At 35.0% G+C, this 25,016-nt stretch overlaps 1 protein-coding gene across 2 annotated transcripts in view; it reads left to right on the plus strand.

Moving 5' to 3' along the window:
* Window positions 1-24,241, plus strand: part of PTPN4 (protein tyrosine phosphatase non-receptor type 4) — a 120,913-nt gene extending 96,672 nt beyond the window's left edge. Inside the window, exons 17-27 of one of the 2 annotated variants that reach the window (XM_074873559.1) lie at window positions 1,398-1,481; window positions 1,567-1,623; window positions 2,985-3,141; window positions 4,718-4,884; window positions 6,315-6,405; window positions 6,491-6,552; window positions 7,298-7,444; window positions 10,130-10,258; window positions 11,720-11,868; window positions 14,977-15,112; window positions 17,625-24,241. In XM_074873559.1, coding sequence (XP_074729660.1) covers window positions 1,398-1,481; window positions 1,567-1,623; window positions 2,985-3,141; window positions 4,718-4,884; window positions 6,315-6,405; window positions 6,491-6,552; window positions 7,298-7,444; window positions 10,130-10,258; window positions 11,720-11,868; window positions 14,977-15,112; window positions 17,625-17,711 — 1,266 coding nt within the window. In that variant the 3' untranslated portion in view covers window positions 17,712-24,241. Of the gene's footprint in view, window positions 1-1,397; window positions 1,482-1,566; window positions 1,624-2,984; window positions 3,142-4,717; window positions 4,885-6,314; window positions 6,406-6,490; window positions 6,553-7,297; window positions 7,445-9,404; window positions 9,524-10,129; window positions 10,259-11,719; window positions 11,869-14,976; window positions 15,113-17,624 lie in introns of those variants that run through there. The other variant, XR_012629507.1, reaches the window with a different exon arrangement.
* Window positions 24,242-25,016: the final 775 nt, after the last annotated feature.

The following is a 25,016-nucleotide window of genomic DNA, read 5'->3' on the forward strand; positions in this document are numbered from 1 at the left end:
CTTTTTACTCCATCTACAGTCCCTAAGTATCCAGTCTGAGAATTTCCAGAACTATTTGAAAACAGGTGTGGCCAGGAATTCCTTCAGTCAGACAGGTTAATGATGGTATGCTCTCTTCAGGTTTTTCATTACAAACTGCTGCTCAAAATAGCCTCTTAAAGCAGGAAATTATTATTGCCTTTTTATCTGGGGAATGCAATGGCACAGAAGTTGCCAAACACTGCAAGATGAGCACTTGGTGTGGTTCCTCATTCTGCCCAGGAACCTGAATCTGGTCTCTCATGCCAGTGAACGTAGACTAAAATGATTTGTGTATGATCGGGCTTCCTAAGCACCCTTCCTTCTCATTAACATGTCTTAACACTGTTACTTTCTTCCCCCAAATTTTTCATTTTTTCATTACTATGAGTGTGTTCGGGGTGTGTGTGTGTACTTTGTTTTAGCCAAAAGCTTAAGCACCTGGAATTGAGTTGACTTTCTATGAGCCAAGTTGAGCAGACCTCTTTTACCTGTGGAACCTTCAGGTTTTGAACTTTCTTGCATATAGAAATGTTTGCTTTAACAAGTTTTTTGTTTTCTTTCTTTCTGAATATGTCTTATGCTTTGGCTGTAATTGGTAGCATTGAAAACTTCCTTGAAACACTTTCTTTAATAATACTTCGCGTCTTCACCATAGAAACTCTAGAAATACTAGCTAATGTTCCGTATGTGAAATAAGTATTGATGGGAACAAAATAAAAATTACTTCAGTAGCTCTAAGTTGATTTTTCCAGAATAAAACAATATCTAGTATTCCCCACTTTATTGGTAGTTCCTTTAACAGTGTTGCTGTGAGCAGAATGAAACCAGAAAGAAAGGAACTAAAATTGTTAGAGCTTGATCAGAGGAGAGTGTATATCACACCTCATACTCCACTACACTGGAAATGAAATAGGGGATACGGAACGAAGATTTTGTTGCCAAACTTTTCCTTGTTTACTACTGTGATATTGTTGTTAATAGAAACAAAACTGTAGCTTCAATTACCTTACTTTTCATCATATTGCATTCTTACTGTAGGCTTTTCACTGCTGTCTTATATAAAACAAATTTATGGAGTTTCAAATAGTAAACTGTTTTTCTTAAGACTGCTTGAAGTCAATTAGTCTTTTCTAATAGTGTTTCTTTCTTTGAGGTTGCTTTGACAGAACGCACTTTTAGCTTAGTTATGTCCAAGACTTTTAAAGGTGTAACTCTTCCCTTCTGTGCAAAACTCAAGACATTTGCACTAGTACTTGATGTTTTCTCAAGTGTCTAGGAGCAATTACTTCATAAGGAAACTGCAAAATTATGACATACAATATCCTCAAAACTATGAACAAAATATATATTAATGTAATATAATTTTTGTTTACTAGCCCAATGGTGGTGTCCCCCATGACAATCTTGTTATGATCAGAATGAAACCAGATGAAAATGGAAGGTTTGGCTTCAATGTAAAGGTAACGGTACATCTATTCCCTTCATGTCTATTAAGATTATTTTCTGACATTTGTGGTCTATAACTAATTTAATTTGTTTTTAAAGGGTGGATACGATCAGAAGATGCCAGTAATAGTGTCCCGGGTAGCTCCAGGAACACCTGTAAGTTATCAAAAAACCAAACTTGGTAGCAATATCTGTGTATCTTGAAGTATGTATTCGAACCTGTAAATTATTTCATAGCTGCCTATGAAAATTAGTTTGTACTGTAATATTATCATAACAAAGCAAATTATGTGTAGTGAGAATTTGATGGAGCTACATAATGTACTTTTAAAAGTTCTTCAGTCCTCAAAAATATTTTTTCTTACTGAAACAAAGTCTAATTCCTGAAAATTACAAGGAGTTACAAGTTCAGTGTGCGCTCTTTCTTGAGCTGTGTCATCCTAAAAATACATTTACTTTATTACTTTTTTTTAATATAGGCATTCATATAATTTCACATAAATTATATATTGAAAGAGTCTTTTAGTATGTTAAAAATAACTAAAATAGAAAATCTGTCTTATTTTAGTGACAGATGTAGCTGAATAAAGCCAAGATTTAGATAAAAATCAGACATCATGAATCATTCATCAGGTCTGATTGTCTGTTGTTACTGGTGTTTAGTGACTATCAATAGTGTCTTCAAACTAGGCACAATATTTTGTCAGTTGATTGCCAGAAATACTGACCTGGTATTCAGCTGCCTGGAGTCAGCTCTGTTTATACCTTTTAGAGTAGAGTGAACCGTTCATTTGCTAACATTTAAGAAGTACATATTTCTCATTTTTTGACTATTTGAAACTATTGAAATGTTTGCCAAGAGCATTGTTCTTGTCCCCGATAATTATTATCTCTGAAATATTTAATAACATAAAGAATTTTGGCTGAATGCTCTAAACATCCACTTTCTAGGGAGAAGATATCTGCTGATAGCATGTGCTCTTTCTTTTCTGCAACAATGTTTAGACTGTGATTATAATAATGGTTTTTATTACCTGATTCCTCTCTCTGGGATTACTGGGATTTGTGCGTTGTCTTCGGTCCTTGTTTTACTCTTGTCATTACAGTTGCGATATTTCACACCTGAAGCATTTAAGCCTGTGAAATTGATTTGGACAAGGCTTTGCTGTGTTACTCCCTTCCCTTCAAAGATAAGAACATCCTGATTTTTAATCGCCTATGTGATTCAAATAGGAGCTTTCTGCTTCAACCAGAGGAGTGGAGTAACAGCTGCTGAAAGAATAACAGTCTTACAATAACAGTCACTTCCCAGTTGCAAATTGATTTCTTCATGTGAATGGCACTGTCTTATGTATTGTGTAACACTTAAATTTGTCATTTGAATACAGTGCAGCAACCATAGCAACTGTTAGGATTCAAGTCCCCGAGTATAGTTACTTTAAGTTGCTATTTTAAGGTGAGAAATTGGGAATGGCTTGTTTTACAAGTTTTTCTTTTTTTTTCTCTCCACCTTGCAGGCTGATCTCTGTGTCCCTCGTTTGAATGAAGGGGACCAGGTTGTACTGATTAACGGCAGGGATATAGCAGAACATACCCATGATCAAGTTGTTATGTTTATTAAAGCTAGCTGTGAGAGACACTCAGGGGAACTTGTGCTCCTAGTTCGACCCAATGGTGAGTGATTTGTATATAATAATAAAAAAAGAAATCAATCCACACCTTGCTTTCATTTTCTGACCTTCATTTTGTGTCCTGAGATGGAATGCTTAACATCTTTGTAAGAACGAACTCCCTTCCTTGAAAAGGAATTGCAACAACACAATGTATTGTACAAATCTGGATTGATCCCATACTCTAAGGAGCTGTGCATAACTAAGTGTTGAAAATTAATAGAAAAACCAGAGATCAAATGTTTCTAACAGGGAGCTACTTTAAATTTTATTCTCATTCCCATTGATAAAAATGTCCAGAAAGCTATATGGATATTGAATGCAATTTCTGAGGTTGCTGTTATTCCCTTAAGGAAGATAAAAATGAAACACAAACAAAAAACTGCTCACCAAATACCCAGTGTTTGGATGACTTCAGAGGTTGATATATGCAAAATCCTTCCATATGTTTTTAAAAAAATTGAGAACAACTGGTTACATTTCTACTTGAGGAGGCTTAATAGAAGAAAGTGCTAAAAATGAAATCTAAATAACAGTTTGTGGAATATATTCATGAAATACACTGTGTGTTGGAGCATTGCCAGCAGATGGTTACTGGATTTCATTCTGCTGCACATCACAATTATAATACAGTTGCAGAGGAAAAAGCAAAATGAAAAATAGTGAATAATCAGAATAATTGAAATTACTTTAGGAGAGTATCTTAGCCACTCATAAACAATTTTTCCTGTATTCACTTATTTGCACTCCCCACTTACTCGTGCTCTCATTCTGCGTGCAAGTTCTCTTCCAGCTTTTGTGTGCTTTCTTTTTCAGATAAAATTGTTTTGTTAACAAATTTACTAAAACAGTTTCCCCTTGTGTGTTGATTATCTTTGTATTCTGGATAAAAACGGTTGAGTTGTATAAGTGAGGAGTTGCAGTTTCCTCCTTCATGGTCATGGGATATCATTTAAAAGCAGTCTTTCAAACAGCATATGTCTCTATTATGTGTAGTAGAAGATGCATATTATTTTTCAGTTTATAGGCAGGACGTGTACAGCATTGATAGCATTATAATGCATATATTAATGCCATTATCTCAGGTGGTCTGCACATCTTGCCCAAATTACTGAAGCCTGAAATCAGTTCAAAGTGAATTAAAAGTAAAAATGTGAATGCAACGATAATGACTTCAGAGGCATGATGTATGTGAGAATCTGAGATTAGGGAGTTATGTCAGACAAGGTAGGGTATAACATGAGTTTTGATCAAAATTTTAGCAGTCAGTGATGTGCTTTCACTTAAAATTATTATTAAACCAAAAAAAAAAAAAAAAAGTTTTGTGATGGGCTATAATGATCAGTAAAGGCTAATTGCCCTTGCTGTTGGGGACTGAAATCAGTGTTTTAATTTATGGTTGGACTAGGTGATTTCAAGGTCTTTTCCAACCTAGATGATTCTGTGATTCTGTGTAAATGTGGATTCTTCTACAGGAGAAACACTTGTCTTTTTTGCTGTTTTAAATAAATGACTTAGAGTTAACTTTACTTGCCAAACGGCATGTTCAGTTAGAGCGTTCGTACCTTTATTTGTTACAGCTGTCTATGATGTTGTGGAAGAGAAGCTGGAGAGTGAGCCTGACTTCCAGTACATCCCTGAGAAATCTCCACTTGATGGTGTCCATCAAGATGATAATGCTCTGAGGGAATCCATGATTCAACTAGCAGAGGGGCTTATCACTGGAACTGTTTTGGCTCAGTTTGATGTGAGTACTGTGTCACTTGTAGCTGTGTGCAAATTCCAAGTCTTTTGGGATAGTAATTATTTTAAGCAGAGTAGATTTCAGTTAAATTTCAGTAGAGTTAGTATCGTTTAGCAAAACAAATCTCTTACACTCTCAAAAGAAAAATAACAAAAAAATCCAATCCTGTATTGTATGTGCAAATTTACGGCATAGACTAATCCTAATACTGGTTTTTAGTGTAGCTTGTTATAAATAGCTTTATTGATTACTTACAGATTTTTGTGGTTATTGGGGACCTATGCTAATAAAATACTTTCACAGAGATGAAGACTGAAAAATTTATAACAAAATATGTGTTCTGTACTCAGACCTTCATTCCATATCTAAGTTACTGTAGAAACTGAATGACAGCTGAGCTGTTGACGTTTTATGGACAGTCTCAATTAGGGAAGGTAAAATTATCAATGGAAAATACAACCCTGATTTTAAGGGTTAATGTAACAAAGTCTCCTATATGTAGTTTATTTTTTAATGACATATTTCAGAAGAACAGTGCACTTCCTGTTGGGTCCTAAGTTGTTGATAGCTGTAGCCTTTCTTTAGCACTAAGTTGTGCCTTGATAATACTCCCATCTTTAATGCATGAGATCAAGTGACTTAAAGCAGAAAGCAGTAGGTTTGTAAAACATAGGAGTATGAATTCTGTGAATTCCTCACCAAATGGAGACCTAGCATCATGTATTACAATGTATATTTATAAAATATATTTATATACTGTTCTTTAAAAACTTTGGTAGCATTTATTTTTACATACAGAAAGAAAATATTTTCTAGAAGGGATGTAAAATCCCTACTTAACCATACATTTCTAGTCTCCCAAACAGGTTCAATGTTTAAAAGTTTTTAAAGTGCTTTTTATTGAACCTGGATCATTTCACTGATACTGTTTGCAGCACCAGGGTTGTGGCAGTGTATGGCGAGGGCAGGAACCTCTCAAAGGAGATTCTGTGCAGAAAAAGCACGAGGTAGCCCAGGATTCGCTCTACAGTTATTAAAAGATGGAAGGACATCTGAAAAAACAGAAGTGAAACAACTGCAATGTAGGTAGTTGCCTATACACAACACGATGTTCTTGCCCCAAATCACCACGTGGAATGTCAGTATCAGTCAATTCCCTTAGCAGTATGAAATACTGACTTTTCTCTGGATCACTGTTCTTACGGAAGCTTGAAGTTTAATGTTCAGTTTGTCTTCAAACAAATTGTGATGATGTCTTGATTATTTTCAGTGATCCCTCAGCATTTATAGTGCTTTATTTTGAAAAGTATTTTCATGTATGTTGAAGCTACCGTTGCTCAGTAGTTTATGTTCTAAAAAGTACCTCTATGCAAATAGTACACTAACAGGTCTTCTGCATCTAGTACAGTCTGACCATTGGTTTTATCTTTTAGCAATTGTATAGGAAAAAGCCTGGAATGACAATGTCTTGTGCCAGATTACCTCAAAACATTTCCAAAAATAGATACAGAGACATTTCGCCTTGTAAGTATGTGTGTTTGTATCTGTGTTCTAGAAGTATTTTACTGTGGTTAGTGAATAAGTAACATCTTTCTAAATTTTTTTTCAGATGATGCTACACGGGTTATTTTAAAAAGTAATGAAGATTACATCAATGCAAATTATATAAATGTGAGTAGTATTTTTTAAAAGACCTTCTGACATTTAAGTAATTTTGCAGTTTTTAAATGGAGGAGTCGATTAAAAAAATAAAATTTTCATAAATTTAGTTTAGACTAGAATGACTGAGAAAGCTGCAGTCATATGTTTTGAAATTTACTGTAGATACACTTATTTGCTAATGCTTTGTGGCAGGTGTTTTTATAAATGAAACCAAGAAAAATAAAAAAGTCTTAAGAGAAACTAACCCTCTACCAGAGGAATTTGTTCTTCTTTTCTGATTGCTAATGTGGCAGTAGTGTTCAACATCAGTAAAGTTTAATCTGGCAGCACTTCCTTTTACATCTTTTTTTTTTTTTTTTATTGTTAGTAACAACAAAATTACAGCTACTTACTTTCCTGTTCAGGAATAGAAAACAGAGATTATATTAAATTTCAAGATCAGTAGTTTAAAAGCTACTGTCAGAAACGCACAGAACATTGAATGTTTGCGCCTGAATTACTTGCCAACTTGGTCTATCATTTCTCTTTTTGGCCATTAATCTTGATTTTGACAACTACATAACCATCAGTTAATATTGGGTCTTTGTAATAATTTCGTGTGTGAAACGTTTCAAAGAATTTTCATCTGTGCCAATCCATATTTAATAACTTATAATTAATATAGTTGATGCTTTTTTAGTGTATTGGTCACTAACCACTAAATTTTTGATGTCTGACTGACTTTGTCTTCTCTTCTGACATTGTCTTCTCTTAGATGGAAATCCCTTCTTCCACAATAATAAACCAGTACATTGCTTGTCAAGGTCCATTACCGAACACTTGTCCTGATTTTTGGCAGATGACTTGGGAACAAGGCTCATCTATGGTTGTAATGTTAACAACTCAAGTTGAAAGAGGAAGAGTAAGTAAAAGATTTCCTTAAATACTACTTGTATAATCTTCTAAAAATCTGGTGGTGAGTAGCCTTTAAAAGATTAGAGGAATATACTATTATGACATATGACAAGAGGTAATGGTATTACACTAAAAGAGGGTAGATTTAAACTTGATATAAGGAAGAAATTTTTTACCATGAGGGTGGTGAAACACTGGTACAGGTTGCCCAGAGAACAGGTAGATGCCCCATCTCTGGAAATATTCAAAATCAGGCTGTACAGGTCTCTGAGCAACCTGATGTAGTTGAAGGTGTCGCTGTTTATTGCAGGGGGGTTGGACTATATGACCTTTAAAGGTACCCTCTGTGGTGGTTTAGCCCCTGCCGGGGTCTGAGACCACGCGGCTGCTGCCCCTCCCCCACAAAGGGAGTGAAAATACAAAGCCCCAAGACTGAAATAAGGAAAGGTTTAATACAACAATGCAATAGCAACACAACAAACAACAGCAATAACAATAACAGTAATAGTGATAGCAATGAACAGAGCAAAATAGCTACCAAATACAGCAGTTTGAAGCACGATGTACAAAACCACGAGTGCACCGCGCTCCCTCGCCAGGATGTGATGTCGGCATGGTATCTGAATAACCCGGCTAGAGCTCCTCCCCCACTGCTGGGGAAACTTAACCCTATCCTGGTTAAACCAGGACACCCTCCAACCTAAACTATTCTATGATTCCATGACTTTTTTTTTTCCGTAAGGGCAGTGCATTTCTAGTACTGTTGCAATGATGATACTTACTTTTTAAACTTTCTGATATTGTTAACACAGCTAATATTTAAACTTTGTTCAGTTCTGAAATACATTGAAGTCTTTACATATTTCTTAAAATATTTTTAGGTGTCTTTGATTCTTTATTGTAAAGTAAAAAGCAACTAGAATTTACCTTCATAAGATTTTTTTTTTCTAAACTTAAAATGAAGGAACTCCAAGGAGTTTAATCAGGTTTTGTAAATTACTTCTTTGATATGTAGAGAGATTAATTTTTTAAGGCAGCCTAACACAGATTTGTAGTCTTAAGATCCCATGCCTGGATGGCTGTCTTTAAGAGAATCCGTGATAAGCTTAAAATCAAAAAATTTTCGTAAAATGTTCTTCTGTGGCTACAAATATTTGTTTAATCATATGAAGAAATCATTTTAAGTTATTTCCATACAAAAATGTGTAAAAATAGAGTACTAGTAATAAAGTAATTAGAGTTATAAATTACTAAAAATAATTGTGTATGGTGCTGTGAAAGGCCTCTGGTGTATTTTTTGGGTGGTTTGGTTGGGGGGGGGGGGGGGGGGGGGGGGGCACAGGAGGGAGGGTGGCAAGTTATAGTTTCTCCTTAACAGCTTTGTTTATTATGCAGCTTTGTCTTTTGGAGACAGGCAAAACAACCAAATCTGGTCATACACACAGTGTAGTTTCAGAGTTAATTGGTTTACAGTCTGGAGCATTCACAGTAGCACTGGCTGGTTGAGTGTGTGAACAGAAATGAGTCAGGAATAATAGTTTAATGGAATTTCTCCACATTCAGGATTTCTTTTGAAGATGGATTTATAGTAGGTTGTGGGTGTTCTGATCAACTCAGACTGTAGTTCATCTGTCTGTATATGTTCTAACTTTTTAATAACCAATTATTTGCTGGGAAGTCAGGCCTCTAAATATAATTAAAATAATTGAAGGGGAGTTGCAGCGTTTTTAAACCATTTTTCAGTGACTCAATTTTAGCATGATGCTGCCTGCTCCCAAATAAATGTGATTAGAGGGAATTTCAGTACAAGTGCCCTTTTAATTTGAGTTTTCTTTGCAGATCTGCTAAGAACAGACTTGCAACAGCAGTTCTCTGAGGTTCCCCCACCCCTTCAATAATATTTGTGGAGTTCTTTGGAGAGCTGCTTAATAATGAAATAAAAGCACTTATCTGTCTTATACCCATAGGCAGACTCCCTGCTCTAAAGCTGATCATGAGGCTACTGACATCACTATCCCACTGCATGCCGGGATGTCTCAGTGGAGCAGGAAGTCTGCAAATCTGGCTGCTCTTAAAGAATCGCCAGGTGGGTTGGAAAAACAAAAGTACACTTGAGCTGAAATTACCTCTGTAATTAGGTGTTTAAGCAATATATCTGAAAATCTCAGTCTTCGAAGTTTTCATTCACATTTGATGACTTGATCAAGAGTCTTTGAAGTCCACCGTCTGCATCCCCCTAATTTTTGCATTAGTTTAGCAACTTTTTTGTTGCTTAGCAACTTTTTTTTTCATTTGTTCTTTTCCCGTATAAATGTGCTTTAAAAAGATTAGATTAGGATTTTGGAGGTCAGAAATGTTTATAAAGCAGCATCTTTGTCACTCAAGTCTTAAGATGGAATAGATATACTTTTTTTTAAAGTTGTAATGAAAGTTAAAGGCATCCATATGCAGTTAAACTAACCTCAAGAGTTGGTGCATGTGTCCTTTTGAGAAGAGAACCAGGAAATCTCTGTGACACCTTATTTTATAAACAATAATTAGGTAACACAATTTGGTTGGTAAGTAAATTAATAGTTATTACAGAATGATCAAAATAGTCTTTAATGAACAAAGGTGTAAGGAACTAGAGAGAATGACAATAATACTGTGTGAATTTAAACACAGGCATCTTTAAAAAATCTGTTGACCGTAGGTTAAATGCCATCAGTACTGGCCAGAGCCATCGGGAAGCTCATCATATGGGAATTTCCAGATTACCTGCCATTCAGAAGAAGGAAATCCTGCTTATGTCTTTCGAGAAATGACATTGACTAATCTGGAGGTAAAATAATAATACGTATTTTTAAGTATTAATCTGTGGCATCCTCACAGACTAGCTAAAATTTACTTAATCAGACTTCCTTTTCAACTTGGTGACATATCCATATAAATAGAACTGTTTATTTCTAGAAGCCTTCAGAAAACTACTCATATTCCCATGTACTTCTCTAGTATAAATTCTGCTACTAGAACAATAGCAAACCTTTCACTAGCAAAATATCACAAAGATAGTTTCCATAATCATATTAATTGGTTTTAAATTATTTGTCTTAAAAGTCTTTACTAGTGTCTTTCGTGCCCTGGCCAAAGAAAAGAGTAATTAAAGGAGTTGAGAAACTTGTTATTCCCTTGATATTTTCAGAACATGAGACACTAGAGGTATTTCATTACTGCAACTGAAAATCTGTCTTTGTAGAGACAAACAGTTCTTAATAATTCCATCTTGGAGCATGTAGATGCAAGGAGATGGAAGATAAATCCATCTGAGAGATGAATTGGTATTGGTGACGACATGTACACAGGGACCTTCTAGAACATACATTGCATGATTTCAGGGCACATGTAGTTTTCAGAGCCTCCCCAGCTAGCATTTCAATCTCAGAAATGTTTGAAAATCAGTATCTGGAAATAGTTCACGTATGCATTTCTCACTGCTTGGGTAACCAGATGAGATGCCAGTTTTATAGAGCTGCCTTTTAGTAAATTTGCAGTTAAAATTCCTTCACTGGCTCCTGCTGAGGCAATTGCTCATTTGTTATCAGCAGTGGAACCTCTGTAAATGTTTTGTGCCAAAAGGTTATTTAAAGTGCAGTAACTCCTGGTCTTTGAAATCCTGCTTTTACACTGATTGTACAGCCTGTCCCCTCCACTAACCAGAGGCAGATTATGTTTGTGATATTAAAACAAGGGGCAGGGAGTGAAAACAAAGTCGTTCTGCATCTTGTGTAGTACACTGGATAAAATTAAGAGGTGCAGATAAAGCCAAAACAATGCTGCTGTTCACACAGGGCCTGAAGGCAAACTTTTATGTCTGAAGGTCCTGCCTCTCCCCTCCTAACCCCAGTTCTGTAATTTGATCTAGTAAGACAGCACCTCTTCCTGTTAAATTTGTTTTGTTCAAAATTTGATCATCTTCATTGTACATCTAGTGATCAGATAGATCACTGGTATCCTTGAACTACTTTGCTATTACACAGCATGTAATTGTTTTAACCTATAGAAGATGTAAACATTTGTGGATTGCCTTTTTTGTTTGTAAGAAAAATAATGTAATTATAAAATCCAGGATGAGCAATAATTAACACTAATAAAGTGCTGGTAGTTGCCTGAAGCCACTTCATTGCAGGTACAAGTTGCTGTAAATGTACCATTGATTTTTTTTAAAAAAAAATACTATTATTTTTTGACTTTTTTTTTAATGGGACCTGAATTACCCTTGAATAAACTTCATGTTTCTGATTAGAAAGAGGAAAGCCGCCAACTAACCCAAATCCAGTATATAGCATGGCCTGATCATGGGGTTCCTGATGATTCCAGCGATTTCCTAGATTTTGTGTGTCTTGTGCGAAAGAAGAGGGCTGGCAGAGAAGAACCTGTTGTTGTTCATTGCAGGTATCCATTTTTTTCCAACTTTATTAAATTATCAGACTGAATTTATTTATCATCAAATAGCTTTTCCGTGCTTTGTTTTTGAAATAAACATTTAATTGTATCTGCTTTGGGATTGACAGGAGAACTCAATATTTAAATTAAACAATTACTTGAAATTGTAATCACATTTCAATAAGCAAAATTTTGAGTATCTGCATTGATCTGTGCAGGGATTTTGTTGGTTTTGGGTGGGTTTTGGTTTTGTTTACAGTTTAAATGCTTGTGCTGTATAATAACTTGGGGAAGTGGCAAAAGATACTTGGGAACCTTTTCCTCATGGTGACTATTCTACAAAAACTCCTGAATAGCTGTATAAATAATCTGTTGCAGAAAATGTGGGTGCTGTATGCAGTGAACAAATAAAAGACACTTTCTCTCAAGTCTGCAGTCTTAGGCTACAGGGTATTTTGATACTTACACTAAGATGACACATTTTTATCAACAATTTACTTTTGACATGAATTAAAATATCTCTGTTACTCAGATTTTTATGTACATGTGAAATGTGTTCTTTTGTTTTTCTTGTGCAATAGTTTATAATAGCATTCTACATTCCTATAGTAAATTTCAAAATCTTAATCCTTTAAAATACCTAATTAGTAAACTATAATAATGCATAATGCCAAATGTCTTCAAGTGAACATGTGCTATACCAATTCTTGGTGAGCAGTTCTGTGAATAAAATTTGACCTCTAAATTCCCAATACTCCCCAGTCAGTGTTCCTGAGTCAGGTGTGCATCGTTCCTGTTTCAGAGATAAGCTGAGTGGTTTAATGGATAAAATAAATTTAAAGACTGTCTAATCTACAAGTAAACTAGACATTTATTGAAGGAGATGAAAGAAAAAATTTTCTCTTTTCAACACTTTGTGTATCAGAAATTGTATTTAATTGGTTTTGCGCTCTCTTCTGCTTTATGCTAGTCAGGGTCTATCTTATTAACTAGGGAAACCAGTACTAGAATGCCACTGTCTTAAATGATATTCTTCCTTGACTTCCATTATTGATATACTTTTGGTTGATACAGCTGTGAACAAATAGTGAAAATATCAGCCAAATGCAACTTCTACAATATAAAGTGTGCTAGTCTGCAGAGACTCTGGAACCACAACTTTGGAGAGTATGAACAGTTTCATTCATCTCGATGAGGCACCAAGTCAGCTCCATACTAATAATTTCAATACCAACATTTATAATAGTTTTATGTTCCACAGAAGAAAAGAGAGGGAATATCATAGTTCAGCATAATCTACTTAATTGGGCTAACTTGGTGGCTGTTTGGAAATATAACCAAATTCCACTAGTGAATCAAGCTGTAGGAGCCCAGGGCTTCCTCCCTGTGGTGCATGCACACTTTTTAACGTCTGTTCAGTATAATTGGACAAGGCATTAGCACAACAAAAAGGTGAAACTTGTTTTCAGAACTAAGTCACCAGCTTTGGTGTGGGGAATCCAAGTAGGTAGTAGAGCAGAATTTTCTTTTGTACAGTAGTAGTTTAAAAAGAAAAGCAAAAAAACCCATAGAGATTGTAAAGCAACAAAAACTTTAAGAAATTGGAAAGTTTCTTGTTATGTTGAACTACTTAAAACACTAGTTTCCTTGCTTGTGTTCATGTGTGTGTGTTTATTTTTACAAGGCTCCTACTAGTTTAGTTGAACAGTTTCTAATTCTTGTTCTAGATAAGATGGTGAGCCACCTGCCCTTCATGATTTTCATGTCCTGTCTCAATAATCCCCTCCATCAGTCAATAATTTCTTTTTCCAAGCTGAAGAGTCCTAGCCTACCTGATACCATATGAAAACTATCACACTTTACATCGTTCTTGTTGCCCTTCTCTTAATCTTTTGAAGTTGTAAAATGAGACATTAGGTTCTTTGGCAGATACTGTTCCTGTTTGGATTCAATAAAGCATTCTGCATATAAATTCTATATATATAAATTCTAGGAATATAATTGAATAATTTTATATAACCAGCACATTTACATCTTGTCATAAAAGTCTCATGACATCACTGAAAAATACAGTAGCGTTAATGCCACCTTCTGGGCAAAGATTTAAAGTAGTAGTTTGGCCAGATTTAATTTGAAGCTATGCTTCATAATCTGAACGATTAAATTTCAAAGTTTGGAATGCTTATATTAACTAATTTAGAAACAAACACTTTCATTTTACGACTGAAATAGCATTTGCATGAGTTGAGATAATGCTGGCATTTGAAAATACAGATTTGGTCCTGTATTCAAGTGTGGAGAAACACTGGTTTTCTATTTCAAAAGTGCAACATAATTTTCTTGAATATGAAAGATTTGAATTTGAAACTGATTATCAAGTTCAGGGTTAAATTTTCAGTCTTTGAGGATTGCTACTTGTGCAAAAGTGTATGTATATGTAAAACAATGCAGATAATCTTTAGATTTGTTTTATTTTTAAGCTAAAGATGATTCATGTAACTTTTCTTAACAATTTTGCCATTCCAAGATGTATATATTATGGTTCTTCCTTGTCTTGAAAGGGATTGCTATTATGTATTCCTTTTCAACCTACACAAGCTAGATCTCTCTTGTACTTTTTAATACTAAGAAAATTATCTTTATTATCATCCTCCAAAGGCTTTTAGTACTTGTTCTATTTCTTATTCTGGAATATGAAAGTATTGATCACTTCAAGAACATAAACATGGTTTTATCAAATCAGCCCAACATTCCCGTAATGGTCATTCCAGTAGTGGTCAAATTGACACCTTGAACGCACTGTGCATTTTGTATCTCTGTGTTTTGTTGGTGATCTGAATAAATATCTGTTTGTAAATTCTGCTCAAGTGAATGGTCAGGTTAAGACAGTCCCTCTTCAAAGGACTGACGATTCTGTACTGATTGTTTTTTGCTTTGTTCAGGCAGGACAGAGGCTTCCAGTGACACAGACACAATCTGTCTAACCCCTGCCCTGATAGTATGGGAATCATAATGATCAGTCAGAAGAATCTCTGAGAAGTAAGGTCTTTAGGTAGAACTATATTCCAGACACTTTGTTTCATTTTCCATTTTGGTTGTTTTTGTTGTTTTTTTCAGTGCTGGGATTGGACGGACAGGAGTTCTTATCACTATGGAGACAGCTATGTGTCTCATTGAGTGCAATCAGCCTGTTTATCCATTAGATATTGTAAGAACCATGAGAGATCAAAGAGCCATGATGATCCAAACACCTGTGAGTATCATACTTGTTGTTCTATGTTGCAGACAAATAATTTCCTATTATCTAGTCATATCATTAGAAGGACTTGTAATATACTTGCTGTTGATCATACTGCTAAAACATCACCTTTACCCAGTGTAACTATAGCCATGGCTCCAGTCAAGAACAAATTGCTAAGGCTATTGGAAAGGAGCAATTCTTTAAATTTCTGCAAAGAAAACTTGAAAAAAGCAGCAGCTGTTTCAGGGATACCTGCCAATTAATGATAAAAAGGGACAACTTTCAATAGTGTAAAAAATTACTCAGTGAAGAAAGCAGGAGCCTAATTCCAGGTGTTAAGAATGGGAGTAATATAAAAGGCAAACGCAGAAACATCCAAGATGTGTAAGAAAAACCTTCAGTGATGCAATTCAGTGATTTTATGTTGCCTTAGTTATAATGAAAACAAGCCTTAACTCTGCCCTGTAGTGTCTTAATTAAAGGGAAATAATCAGAAACATATTATTCTTAAAAATCAGTGTAATTAAATCTGATGTGAGATATATCAAAGTAATTTTAAGTGTGTTTGGTCTAAAAAAAGTAACTTGCTACCAGGATTCTTTTGGTGCTGTCTTCACATTTGAGGTATCTTAAGATGCTAGAATTTTTCCTGGATCTATAAAGTTTGGGGGTGTTTTGGATAATTGTAATGTTGCTTTAATGTATTATATTTCAGAACTGTATAAGTTTTAGAACAGATTTAGAAACTTTTTATTTGTATCAGGTGTTGTGTAACTCTGAGAGCAGTTTGTATTTAGATTTTTAGAAAATACCTAAAAAGGGTCAAAAGTTTGGGTTGTGTTGTCTTGCAAAAAAAAAAACCAACTTGAACTCTTGGTTGTTCCAAGCTTTGACCAGTTCCAGGTTTTTTTTTTTTTTTAATTGGTAACTAGTTGTATAGTTTTACTTGTAGCATACAGCATTTAAAGGGAAAGTATTCTGAAGGAGAAAAGGCACTAGATTCAGTATCCAATCTCTCCCACAATTACCTGAAGGGAGTTACTCAGTGTAGTAATTTTAACGTTCCTGCTGCTGTTCCTCTAATTAAATTTGAATAAACCTTTTGTGTTCTTCAGAGAGTGTTCAGACTGACAAAAAGTATATATGGGCCTCCATTTCTGGGTCATCTGTCATTCAGTGCTGCTGTCCAGTATTCATGTTCCACTAAAAAAAAGTTCTATTATTCAGCTAGCACAGGAAGGATGGGGAAGATGATGATACATGAAAAATAATAAAGGATGGCTGTTTCCGTTTGTGATGACTGTGCAGTATGAATAGCATTTCTCTACCATACACAGAGAGGAAGAGAATTTTATTAGTAAAGGTAGGAGGTGCAGTGGTAAGGGGTTTAACTATATTTTTTCACGGCATGTGCTAAATATCTTCTGGTCTTCTCATTTTTCTTAGAGAAGCCACAGTTTTCAAGCTTCAGTGAAACATGGGTGTTTACTGCATCAGAGGGAGAAGGGAGAATAAAAGACTTGAAGTGGGGTTTTTTTAAGATTCATAAACATTACCTATTACAATTTCTCCTTTGGCACTCTCTTCCCGATTTTGTATATTCTGACAAATTCACTCAATGTCCACAAGATGGCCCTATGTATAGGTGTCTGCTGTGTGTATTTCATAGAGCACTGGAGGCAAAATAAGTATTTTACACAAATATATATATAAATTTAAACTATTTTAATATACATGAAACAATAAAGTAAATAATGGTTCTGTTACTATATCTGTTACTGTGCCCATTTGAGATCTGACATCACTAAGTCCTGCATAGAGAGGGATATTCCACGACACTGGAAAGGCAGGCATGATGGCTTTCTGACCAGCATATACACCGTTATGCAATATTCAGTGTTAGTTGTTACAAAACAGTGATTTTATTTCACTGTATTTTCATTATATTATAATTTGATTATTGTTGGGTTTTTTAACTATTATTTGTTTAAAACAAATTATTAGTAGCCTCTGTGTATGCAGGTGATAGGCTTGAATACATTGCAGAGTTAAAAATTACATAATGCTAAGAAACTGGAGTCCTGGCTTTTTAAAACATGAAACAATTTTCATTTTTATCAAATTCGGAGGAGGAGGTAACATGCCAGAATTAATGCAAGTATGCAAAAGTGCTTTACAGCTGTAGCTTCCAAGTGCATGGAAACCTCAGGTCAGTGAAACTTCAGCAATGAAATGAAGAGCAGAAAATTACTAAATAGGTGATGTTGTAATAATAGTACTGGTTTTGTGGGTATGACTTTTGGTATATATTTCAGAGTGCCTTTCATCCCATTCTTCTGTTGAGAAATAAGATGTTCTAACATAAAGTTCCTGTTGTTTTGTGTTTCCTGAAGTAACTTCGAAGCACAGTTCTTGGCCTGTCAAGAGAATGGGATGGGGAAATCTTAAGAGGCCTTTTCTGCTTCCAAATGACATGGTTCAATTACGCTTCTTTTCAATTTACTGAATCTGCTTTCCTTTTCAGAGTCAATACAGATTTGTATGTGAAGCTATTTTGAAGGTGTATGAAGAAGGATTTATTAAACCTTTACAAGGATCACTGCATAAGTAAAGAGCAAAAACCAGGATATCAGTTGAGGAATCCTGTCCTCTATAATGAACTGGCAGCATTCTTTGTGCCATAATACTGGTTGCAGGAAATGATAGTGAAGTACAGCAAAGAATTGACAAAGGACTTTGAAAACTTCAGCACTGTTGCACTTTACGTTGAAACAAAATCAGTCTCTGAAACTCTTCTAACCTTCATCTGTTTGAAGACTTTATTTTCGTGCTTTGCTCCGAACAAACCATAAACTGAAAGAACTAATTGTGTTCAGGGTAATCTACGATATTTCATTGTAGTGCCATATACTGCGCTTCTGGTTGAATTGCTACAAACAAGGCTTGGAATTATTTCACTCTGTTTTACACCCATGTCTCTTAAAATGAAAAACAAATGAAAAAATACACTAAGCCATGGTCTTTTTCCAGTGCTAGGTTTATTTACTATGTACAGATTCTCACTGTTTTGTTTTTTACAACATTAGCAATATTGCCAATACTAGATAGATACACACTGCCTACTGATGCAGCACACTTTGTCCTACACCCTTACTAGAGACCAGCTGGTTGTTAGAGGAAAGCTGGCGTCTGTGTTAACCCAGCAGTAGCTGCAGAATGCCCACTTACCAGCATCTTGTACAAAATAATAACAATAAAAATTAAAAAAAAAAAAATAAACAACATTTCTTTGACACAGCTTGTGTGTCATACACTGGTGTATTCTGATTCGTGTGATTTAAGATTACGTGATGGGAACTAGTGCATGCATTGTGTCTTAACCCCTTAAGTGCCTTGAGACTTACAGCGTACATCCAGTGAAAGGCACTCATGATTCTGTGGGGGTGGTATTGTCCTGTCATATTTATCTTAATGGGTTCAGATTTTTAAAACGGCCCTTGGTGCTTGGAATGTGTTACCGCAAGGGGTCATGGAAATACCATTCCCTCTTTCCTTATACAAGTACCTGTGTGCTACTCTCAGTAGCAATAGCACCTCTGCCAACTTAATGAATGAGCATTGTATGCTGCTGTGTTGTAATTATGTGAAAAATCTGACACATTCCTTCATTCCTTCCAACTAGTAACTTACTAGCAGCTTACTATGAAATGCTGGTAGGTCATTAGAAGCTGACTCTTTGTTTTATCCTTATATTGAGAATAGCTGTCTTACTTGATTAGAACATAACTCTTTAATAGCACTGATAATTAAGTTGAACTTACGATCAGATGTGATTTAATTCCATTATCTGCTAACCAATTACTTTTTAAGCCCTCATAGTTGATTTCAAGCCATGTTCGTACAGGTCTACCTGTTATTTTTTTTAATTGTTCAGGTGGGGTGAAGGGAGGAGAACACTATGAAGTGGTCCCAGAACTTTATTTTAATTCCGTAATGACCCCCATCACCTTCTGTTACACGTGTGCAAAATTGTTCCAGTTGGTATGGGTTGCTTCTTATTTAAGTAGGTAGAAGATTTGTAAGAAATATTTGTCTGATACAGTATCTGAGCTCATTCTAAAGATACATAAATGTCCCAGTTTTTTAATATTTTTCCAGTATAGGACAAACCAAGTCAGAAGCAAGGTATCCAGTGTAATATACTGCAAGAAAAAGATCGGTCACTTCTTTGACTGCCCTGTGACAACATAACTTTGTGCCCTCTATTTAAAAGATTTAATTTATTGTATTGGTTTCCTGAAAATGTTTATCCAGTAAATTTTGTTGTAAGCTATATAGAGCATAGAATTAAAATGAAAAGTTCTACGCTAAATAATTTTTAACTATTGAAGAATTATATTATATAATATACTGTGTTCTATGGACATTTGAAAGAGATCAGCTATGAACTGTTAAGTGGAAAGGGATTCAGGCAAAGTGAAATCCTGGCTTATGACAGTAATAAACGTGTACCACAATGCCAAATGGAAGATAGAGTTTTAAATATTTTTAGAAAACAAAATCATATTAGGTGGCCTGTGGCCCTGTTACTTATATTTCTAGATTTGTTGCTTAATATTATCCCTCAGTGAAAAATGAATCTTACAAGACTCTCTGGATCTGATAAACTGAAAAAGAGTAATAAAGTAGCTTTAGTCTCAGTTTTAGTTTAAGCCATTTGCAACAAAAGAAAATTCTTCTTTAGGATAAGGTATAAGCTTTAACTTCCATGTGATGAGATTATTAGCTGAGATGCAGGCTAGTTGGAAGGTTATTTTTAAACTCAGCACTTAATGTCTAAAAATTAAAGTAATTCATCCATTATACTGAAATAATTTTTTTTTCATAGTCAAGTTCTAAAATAGCATTTGCCCTTTTTTTCCTGAGGGAAATCGGAAATGGAGTTTATAGCAACATTATATAGTGTTGGTGTGTCACATATTTAAATATTCTTACGTAAAGTTGCCAAAGCAGATGAATTCAAAAGACCCATTTATACCACAATTAAGTGTGGGATATTTACTGGTCATCTGTCATTACTGTTTTGATTCCAAACACAAGCGAGAATTATAGGTCTCTTCAAAATATTCCTCTGCACTGACTTAAGCTGATTTGTAGTGTATTAACTAGTTGCACTGGAAAAAAAAAAATTGGAACAAAGTAACTATTCTTAGATAATTGGCCATCAGTGACTCAGTGGCTTTTTGGCTTCTCCCAAGCCAGGATGGTGGTAATGAAAAACTGGGAAAGAGAATAGCATTTTAAAGCCTTTGTGCACCATAAATCATTCATTCAGATGTTTCTACCTGTTGTGGTATAAATGGCCTTTAAAATATTTTTATATGGCCAAAAAAACAAAACTGCTAAATATTTTACTTTGGGTTATGAAGATCTGTATCATCCTTAAGAGTTTTTTAAAGAAGTTTTTGTATGTTTCATGCTGTACAAAACATGAATGTATCTTTCAGACATAATGACCTATAGACCTATACGTGATTGGTGTTATGACTGTTGGATTTTATGAATAATTATTTTCATACCATTTGATTAGGAAAAATGTTGGGTGGGTGTGGGAAAGAGTATGTTTGTAACACTTCCATGATACAAATCCAGTTTAAAAAAAAAAAAGTTTTCATTGTAAATAAGAGCAATATTATGACAATTTTGTGCCAATGTATAATGTTAAGACTTTTGTTTTCCTTTCAGGTTTGGATTGAAAACTTACCACTACCATCTTTTGTTTAAAGTGGATTTGAAGGGGTTTTTTAGTAGAAAGACATGGGGCTCTAGTGGGGGCTTTGAGTGTTTTGGGGGCATTTTTTAGTTTTTGCTAAATATGAGATAAGATGCAGGTATTGTTTAATAAGCCACCTACAGATTGTCAGCCAATCCACTTTGAGAAACACTGCTTTAGATATATCAGAAAACTGAGAGCTGAAGAATTAATTTATCCTGAATTTAGAAACATTTGGTATTTTAAATAACTCGTAAGTCTTAAGCAGTAAAATACTGTTTTTATGCATTTTATTTTTATATATTCTCTCCCAGTTATGAAAAAGAGAAAGCCTGGTATCTTTTTTCTCACTACATTTAATGCTAGCTGATGTTTCTTCCACGTTTCTCTGTTAAATCTTTAAAGCTTATGTTCCATATAGATAAAGCAATAACACTTCTAGAATATCTGATTACAGTTTGGCACACCATCTATTAGAGAAAGGGTGAGAAAGCAGTTGGGAGATTAAGAAACGTGAGGAATTTGTTGTGGAACCAGTGTAGCCAGCAGCTTTCCGCGGAGACCTTCCGAATAGCTTTGTGGTTGTGGTACCCGTGGAAGGGCCAAAATGCAGCGAACCTGCTGCAGTTGCACTGCCCAGGGAGACGGGAATTAGGGAGGGTCTGACAGAGAGATGCTGGAGCTCCAGGTATGCTGTGGAGCTGAATTATGTGGTTTTTTTATGCTTCTGCAGTGTGTGTGCAGGTGTGTGGGCGATGTTTGATGGCTCAGGGAATTAGCATGAGCATGAAAAAGTCTACGTATCCACCAATTTCCAAGTGAAAGCAGGTTGTCCAGTACCTGTGCTGTAGTTTTGACTGTAGAGCCACTGTGCAGGCAACCTTCAAGACCCTCAGCCCTGAGGATGAAAGGAGGGATTGGTTTATAGTCCAAATTAAAATTTTGCATATGTGGACTTCCATAAAGTACAAGAATGGTGCCCTCTAACATCACTTGTAGTCTTTTTGTAGCTCACATCTCAGGTCCTCAGTTGGCTGAGTGTATTTGCTAGTTTAAGGTACCACTTTTTGTCTCAAGACTGGAAAAGCTCTTCTCCATTGCTACTTTCAGTGCTAGGATCCAATATCAAAATCTGGTAAAAACATATTCATTGATTAGATGTGGATCTTGTATGAAATTGCAGGGATTATAATTAGTGGCAATTGGGAAGCTGTTACAAGGGGAAAATGGTTGGTTTGTTTCAGTGTAACTGTTCTGTCCAGTCTCTGTTATCCCACTGCAGTTGTAAATTGAAACTGTTTTTTTGGGGTTGGTTCTTTTTTTTGGTTTAGCAGTCTGCAAAGGAGGACAGTTTGTTATCACTGGATTTTACCTCTGTGCTGGTTGCTACCATGACTGTGCATCTTGTCAGTTCATAGGGCTTCTCCAGCTATAAGTTTTTAACTGATGCATAAACTGTAAGCTCTGGCTATTGGCTTTGGCATGTTTTGCTCAGTGAGAGCTCAATGGTAAAAATTTGAGATAAATCACTTTTTTAAAAAAATGCTGAACTGCTCAATTTAAAAAATATGGACTTTTTGATTTCTTTGAACCAGTAGCCTCATTAAAAAAAAAAAATATCCACTAAAAATACCTATCATTCTAGTCTGCTATAACATGAACTATGGTTTCACAGACTGGCTGACAGTTTGTTGGTTGTGTTATTTCGTATTTAGCAAGCTTATGCATTTTAAAGGGTAGGTTTTTTTCAAAGTGTTTTGATGTTTGAATAGTAGCACTTTATCTCATGCTTACTACTGACTGAACTATTGGACAAAATAAATTGGGTTTGGAGAGAGATGCTTAATGGATTTCTGTACAGAGATGATTCGGATTACACCCTGGTACGAATGCTTTCTGTTGTTCCAACCATTTCTGGTTTATTGTTCATGTGTTTCTGAGGGACTTTCAGAAAATAGATATTAATAAGATATTAATAATTCTATCATCTCAATTTCCTGTTTTAAAAAGAATATAAAGCTTGCATTTAGAAAAAAAAAAAAAGAAAAAAAGGTGCAGATAGAAACTACAGGGTACTTGTAAATTTATCTCTGTGATCTCTCTCAGCTAGCTGCAGATTAGCTATGTTTACTGTAAATGTTTCTGCTAAGCATTATTTTTAACATTAGATCAATTACCTGGAAATCAGTATTTTTTTTTACTTAACTTATTTGAATTTTGATAACTAAAGATAATGCACAACAAAGTTTAAAGAAGTTGTCACCCTTTTACTCCTAGGCCAGGGGCCGAAGACATGAGTGAAAGGGTTAAACAGTTTACATTAAGCTGTTGTTTTCTTTAACTAGAATATATCCACAAAGACTAGACTATAAACTATCCAGTGCAATTATCTCAGTACATTGGAGCACCACAGTAACAAACCATAATAATCTTACAGGAAAACTAAGGTAAGAAAACGAAGGTTTTATTTTATCCAGTGTATCCAGATTTGTTTTCCATTTGTTTCTTTTACTAGTGATCCCATTTTAACCAGTCAATTTGGCAAGGCTGTTTGTGTAACGTTTGGGGTTTTTTTTCTGTAACAGGTGCTATACTCTGTGTAAATACAAAGGGAAGAATATTATTTAGATCATTATTAACAATCTGATGGTGGCAATATTTTTTGCTAGTTACTTCTGGTAATTAATTTGCATTTCCAGCTGTGGCTTTGAGTTGTCAAATTTCATCTCAGTTTTATACTGCTGAATGATGGACTGCAAGTGTGAAGTATATCATCTCGGAGTTAAATAGCTCTTCTGTTGTTAGACTAACTCTTGTGTATCTTTATTAATGCTGGGGAGATGGGAAGGTTCTTCCTGTAAGTAGACTTTTGCCTATAAATTTGTTTAAAAGCACATGACAGGGAGAAAAAAACAAACAAAACCTAAATGCAACATCTTGGCTAAACAGCTGGGGTGGTTGGTTGAAAAACTGATGGAAACTTGAAATTGGTCAACACTGGACAATGTGAAAATAAATTCAGCTTTTGCCACTGCAGCTACTGTATGCTTTAAAGGGCCTTATGTATTTGTCCTCATTTTGATAAAATGAAATTTCTTGCCATTAAATTGATACACTAACTTCTACCGAAAACCAGCAGTTCCCAGGATAAATATGCTAATTAACATTTAACAAGTCTTGTTTTAGTCTTAAGTAAAATTTCATTCTATTATGTGAAAAAATGCTGTTATGCATATTTTGTGGATATATTTAATTTCAGTTGACAAATAGTTGTCTAGGTACAGACTTGAAAATATATATATAGTTTACTTGTGGATCTTAATTGTTTAATTGCAAAATAAAGATGTGCTTTAGTAATTTCAAGTTTATTTTTTTTGCGATTTTCTTGGTACTGTACACACGATTTTGTTATGCTACTTTTACACACTTTTGATGCCAGACTGTTCTGATGTTCATCTTGTGTTTTCCTTTTTTGACATTGTATGCCATAAATACAGCCCTATGGATTGAGCACTAGAAGAGGATGCTGAATTATCAGGAATGAAATTACTTGGCTACAGAAGCAGCATGACAGTATCAGCCAGTTTTTTACCTGAAAATATGTATGATGGAAGAATAGCTCTATCTTTTATACAGTGAGTGTTTTGGAAACAATGTTCAATAGAGATTACAGTAAGATCACAAAACTGAGGGCATGAGGAACACTGATATGAAGAACAAAAATTCCAAATGGAAGCTTGTAATGAAATATTTGCTGCCAAAAAGCGAGATGATGTTCAAAGCAAAAGTACAAAAAGATGATGAAAGGATTTAAGAGGCAAGACAAAAATATGAGGAGGGATAAGCAAGAAAAGGGAAAGACCCATATGTTCTTGACTTTAATTAACATAGGACTTTAAAGTGAGGACAAGGTGTTTGGATTTGAAATACAAAAAGATAAAACTACTGAGAGAGCATTCAAGGAGAAAAACAGAAGTAAGAAGAGGTATTAAGTAGGAAGAGATTTGTTTAAACTGGAATGGGAAGACTGGACACAAGACTTGAAGACAAGTCACAGATACCACAGTTGCATGTGCATATAGTTGGACTGTAGCCGAGTAGCAAAATAGTGAGGAAGGAGTAGACTGTAATTACATGATTAGC

The sequence above is a fragment of the Strix uralensis genome, chromosome 6 (genome assembly GCF_047716275.1).
Source record: "Strix uralensis isolate ZFMK-TIS-50842 chromosome 6, bStrUra1, whole genome shotgun sequence".
In the NCBI taxonomy this organism is placed as follows: Eukaryota; Metazoa; Chordata; class Aves; order Strigiformes; family Strigidae; genus Strix; species Strix uralensis.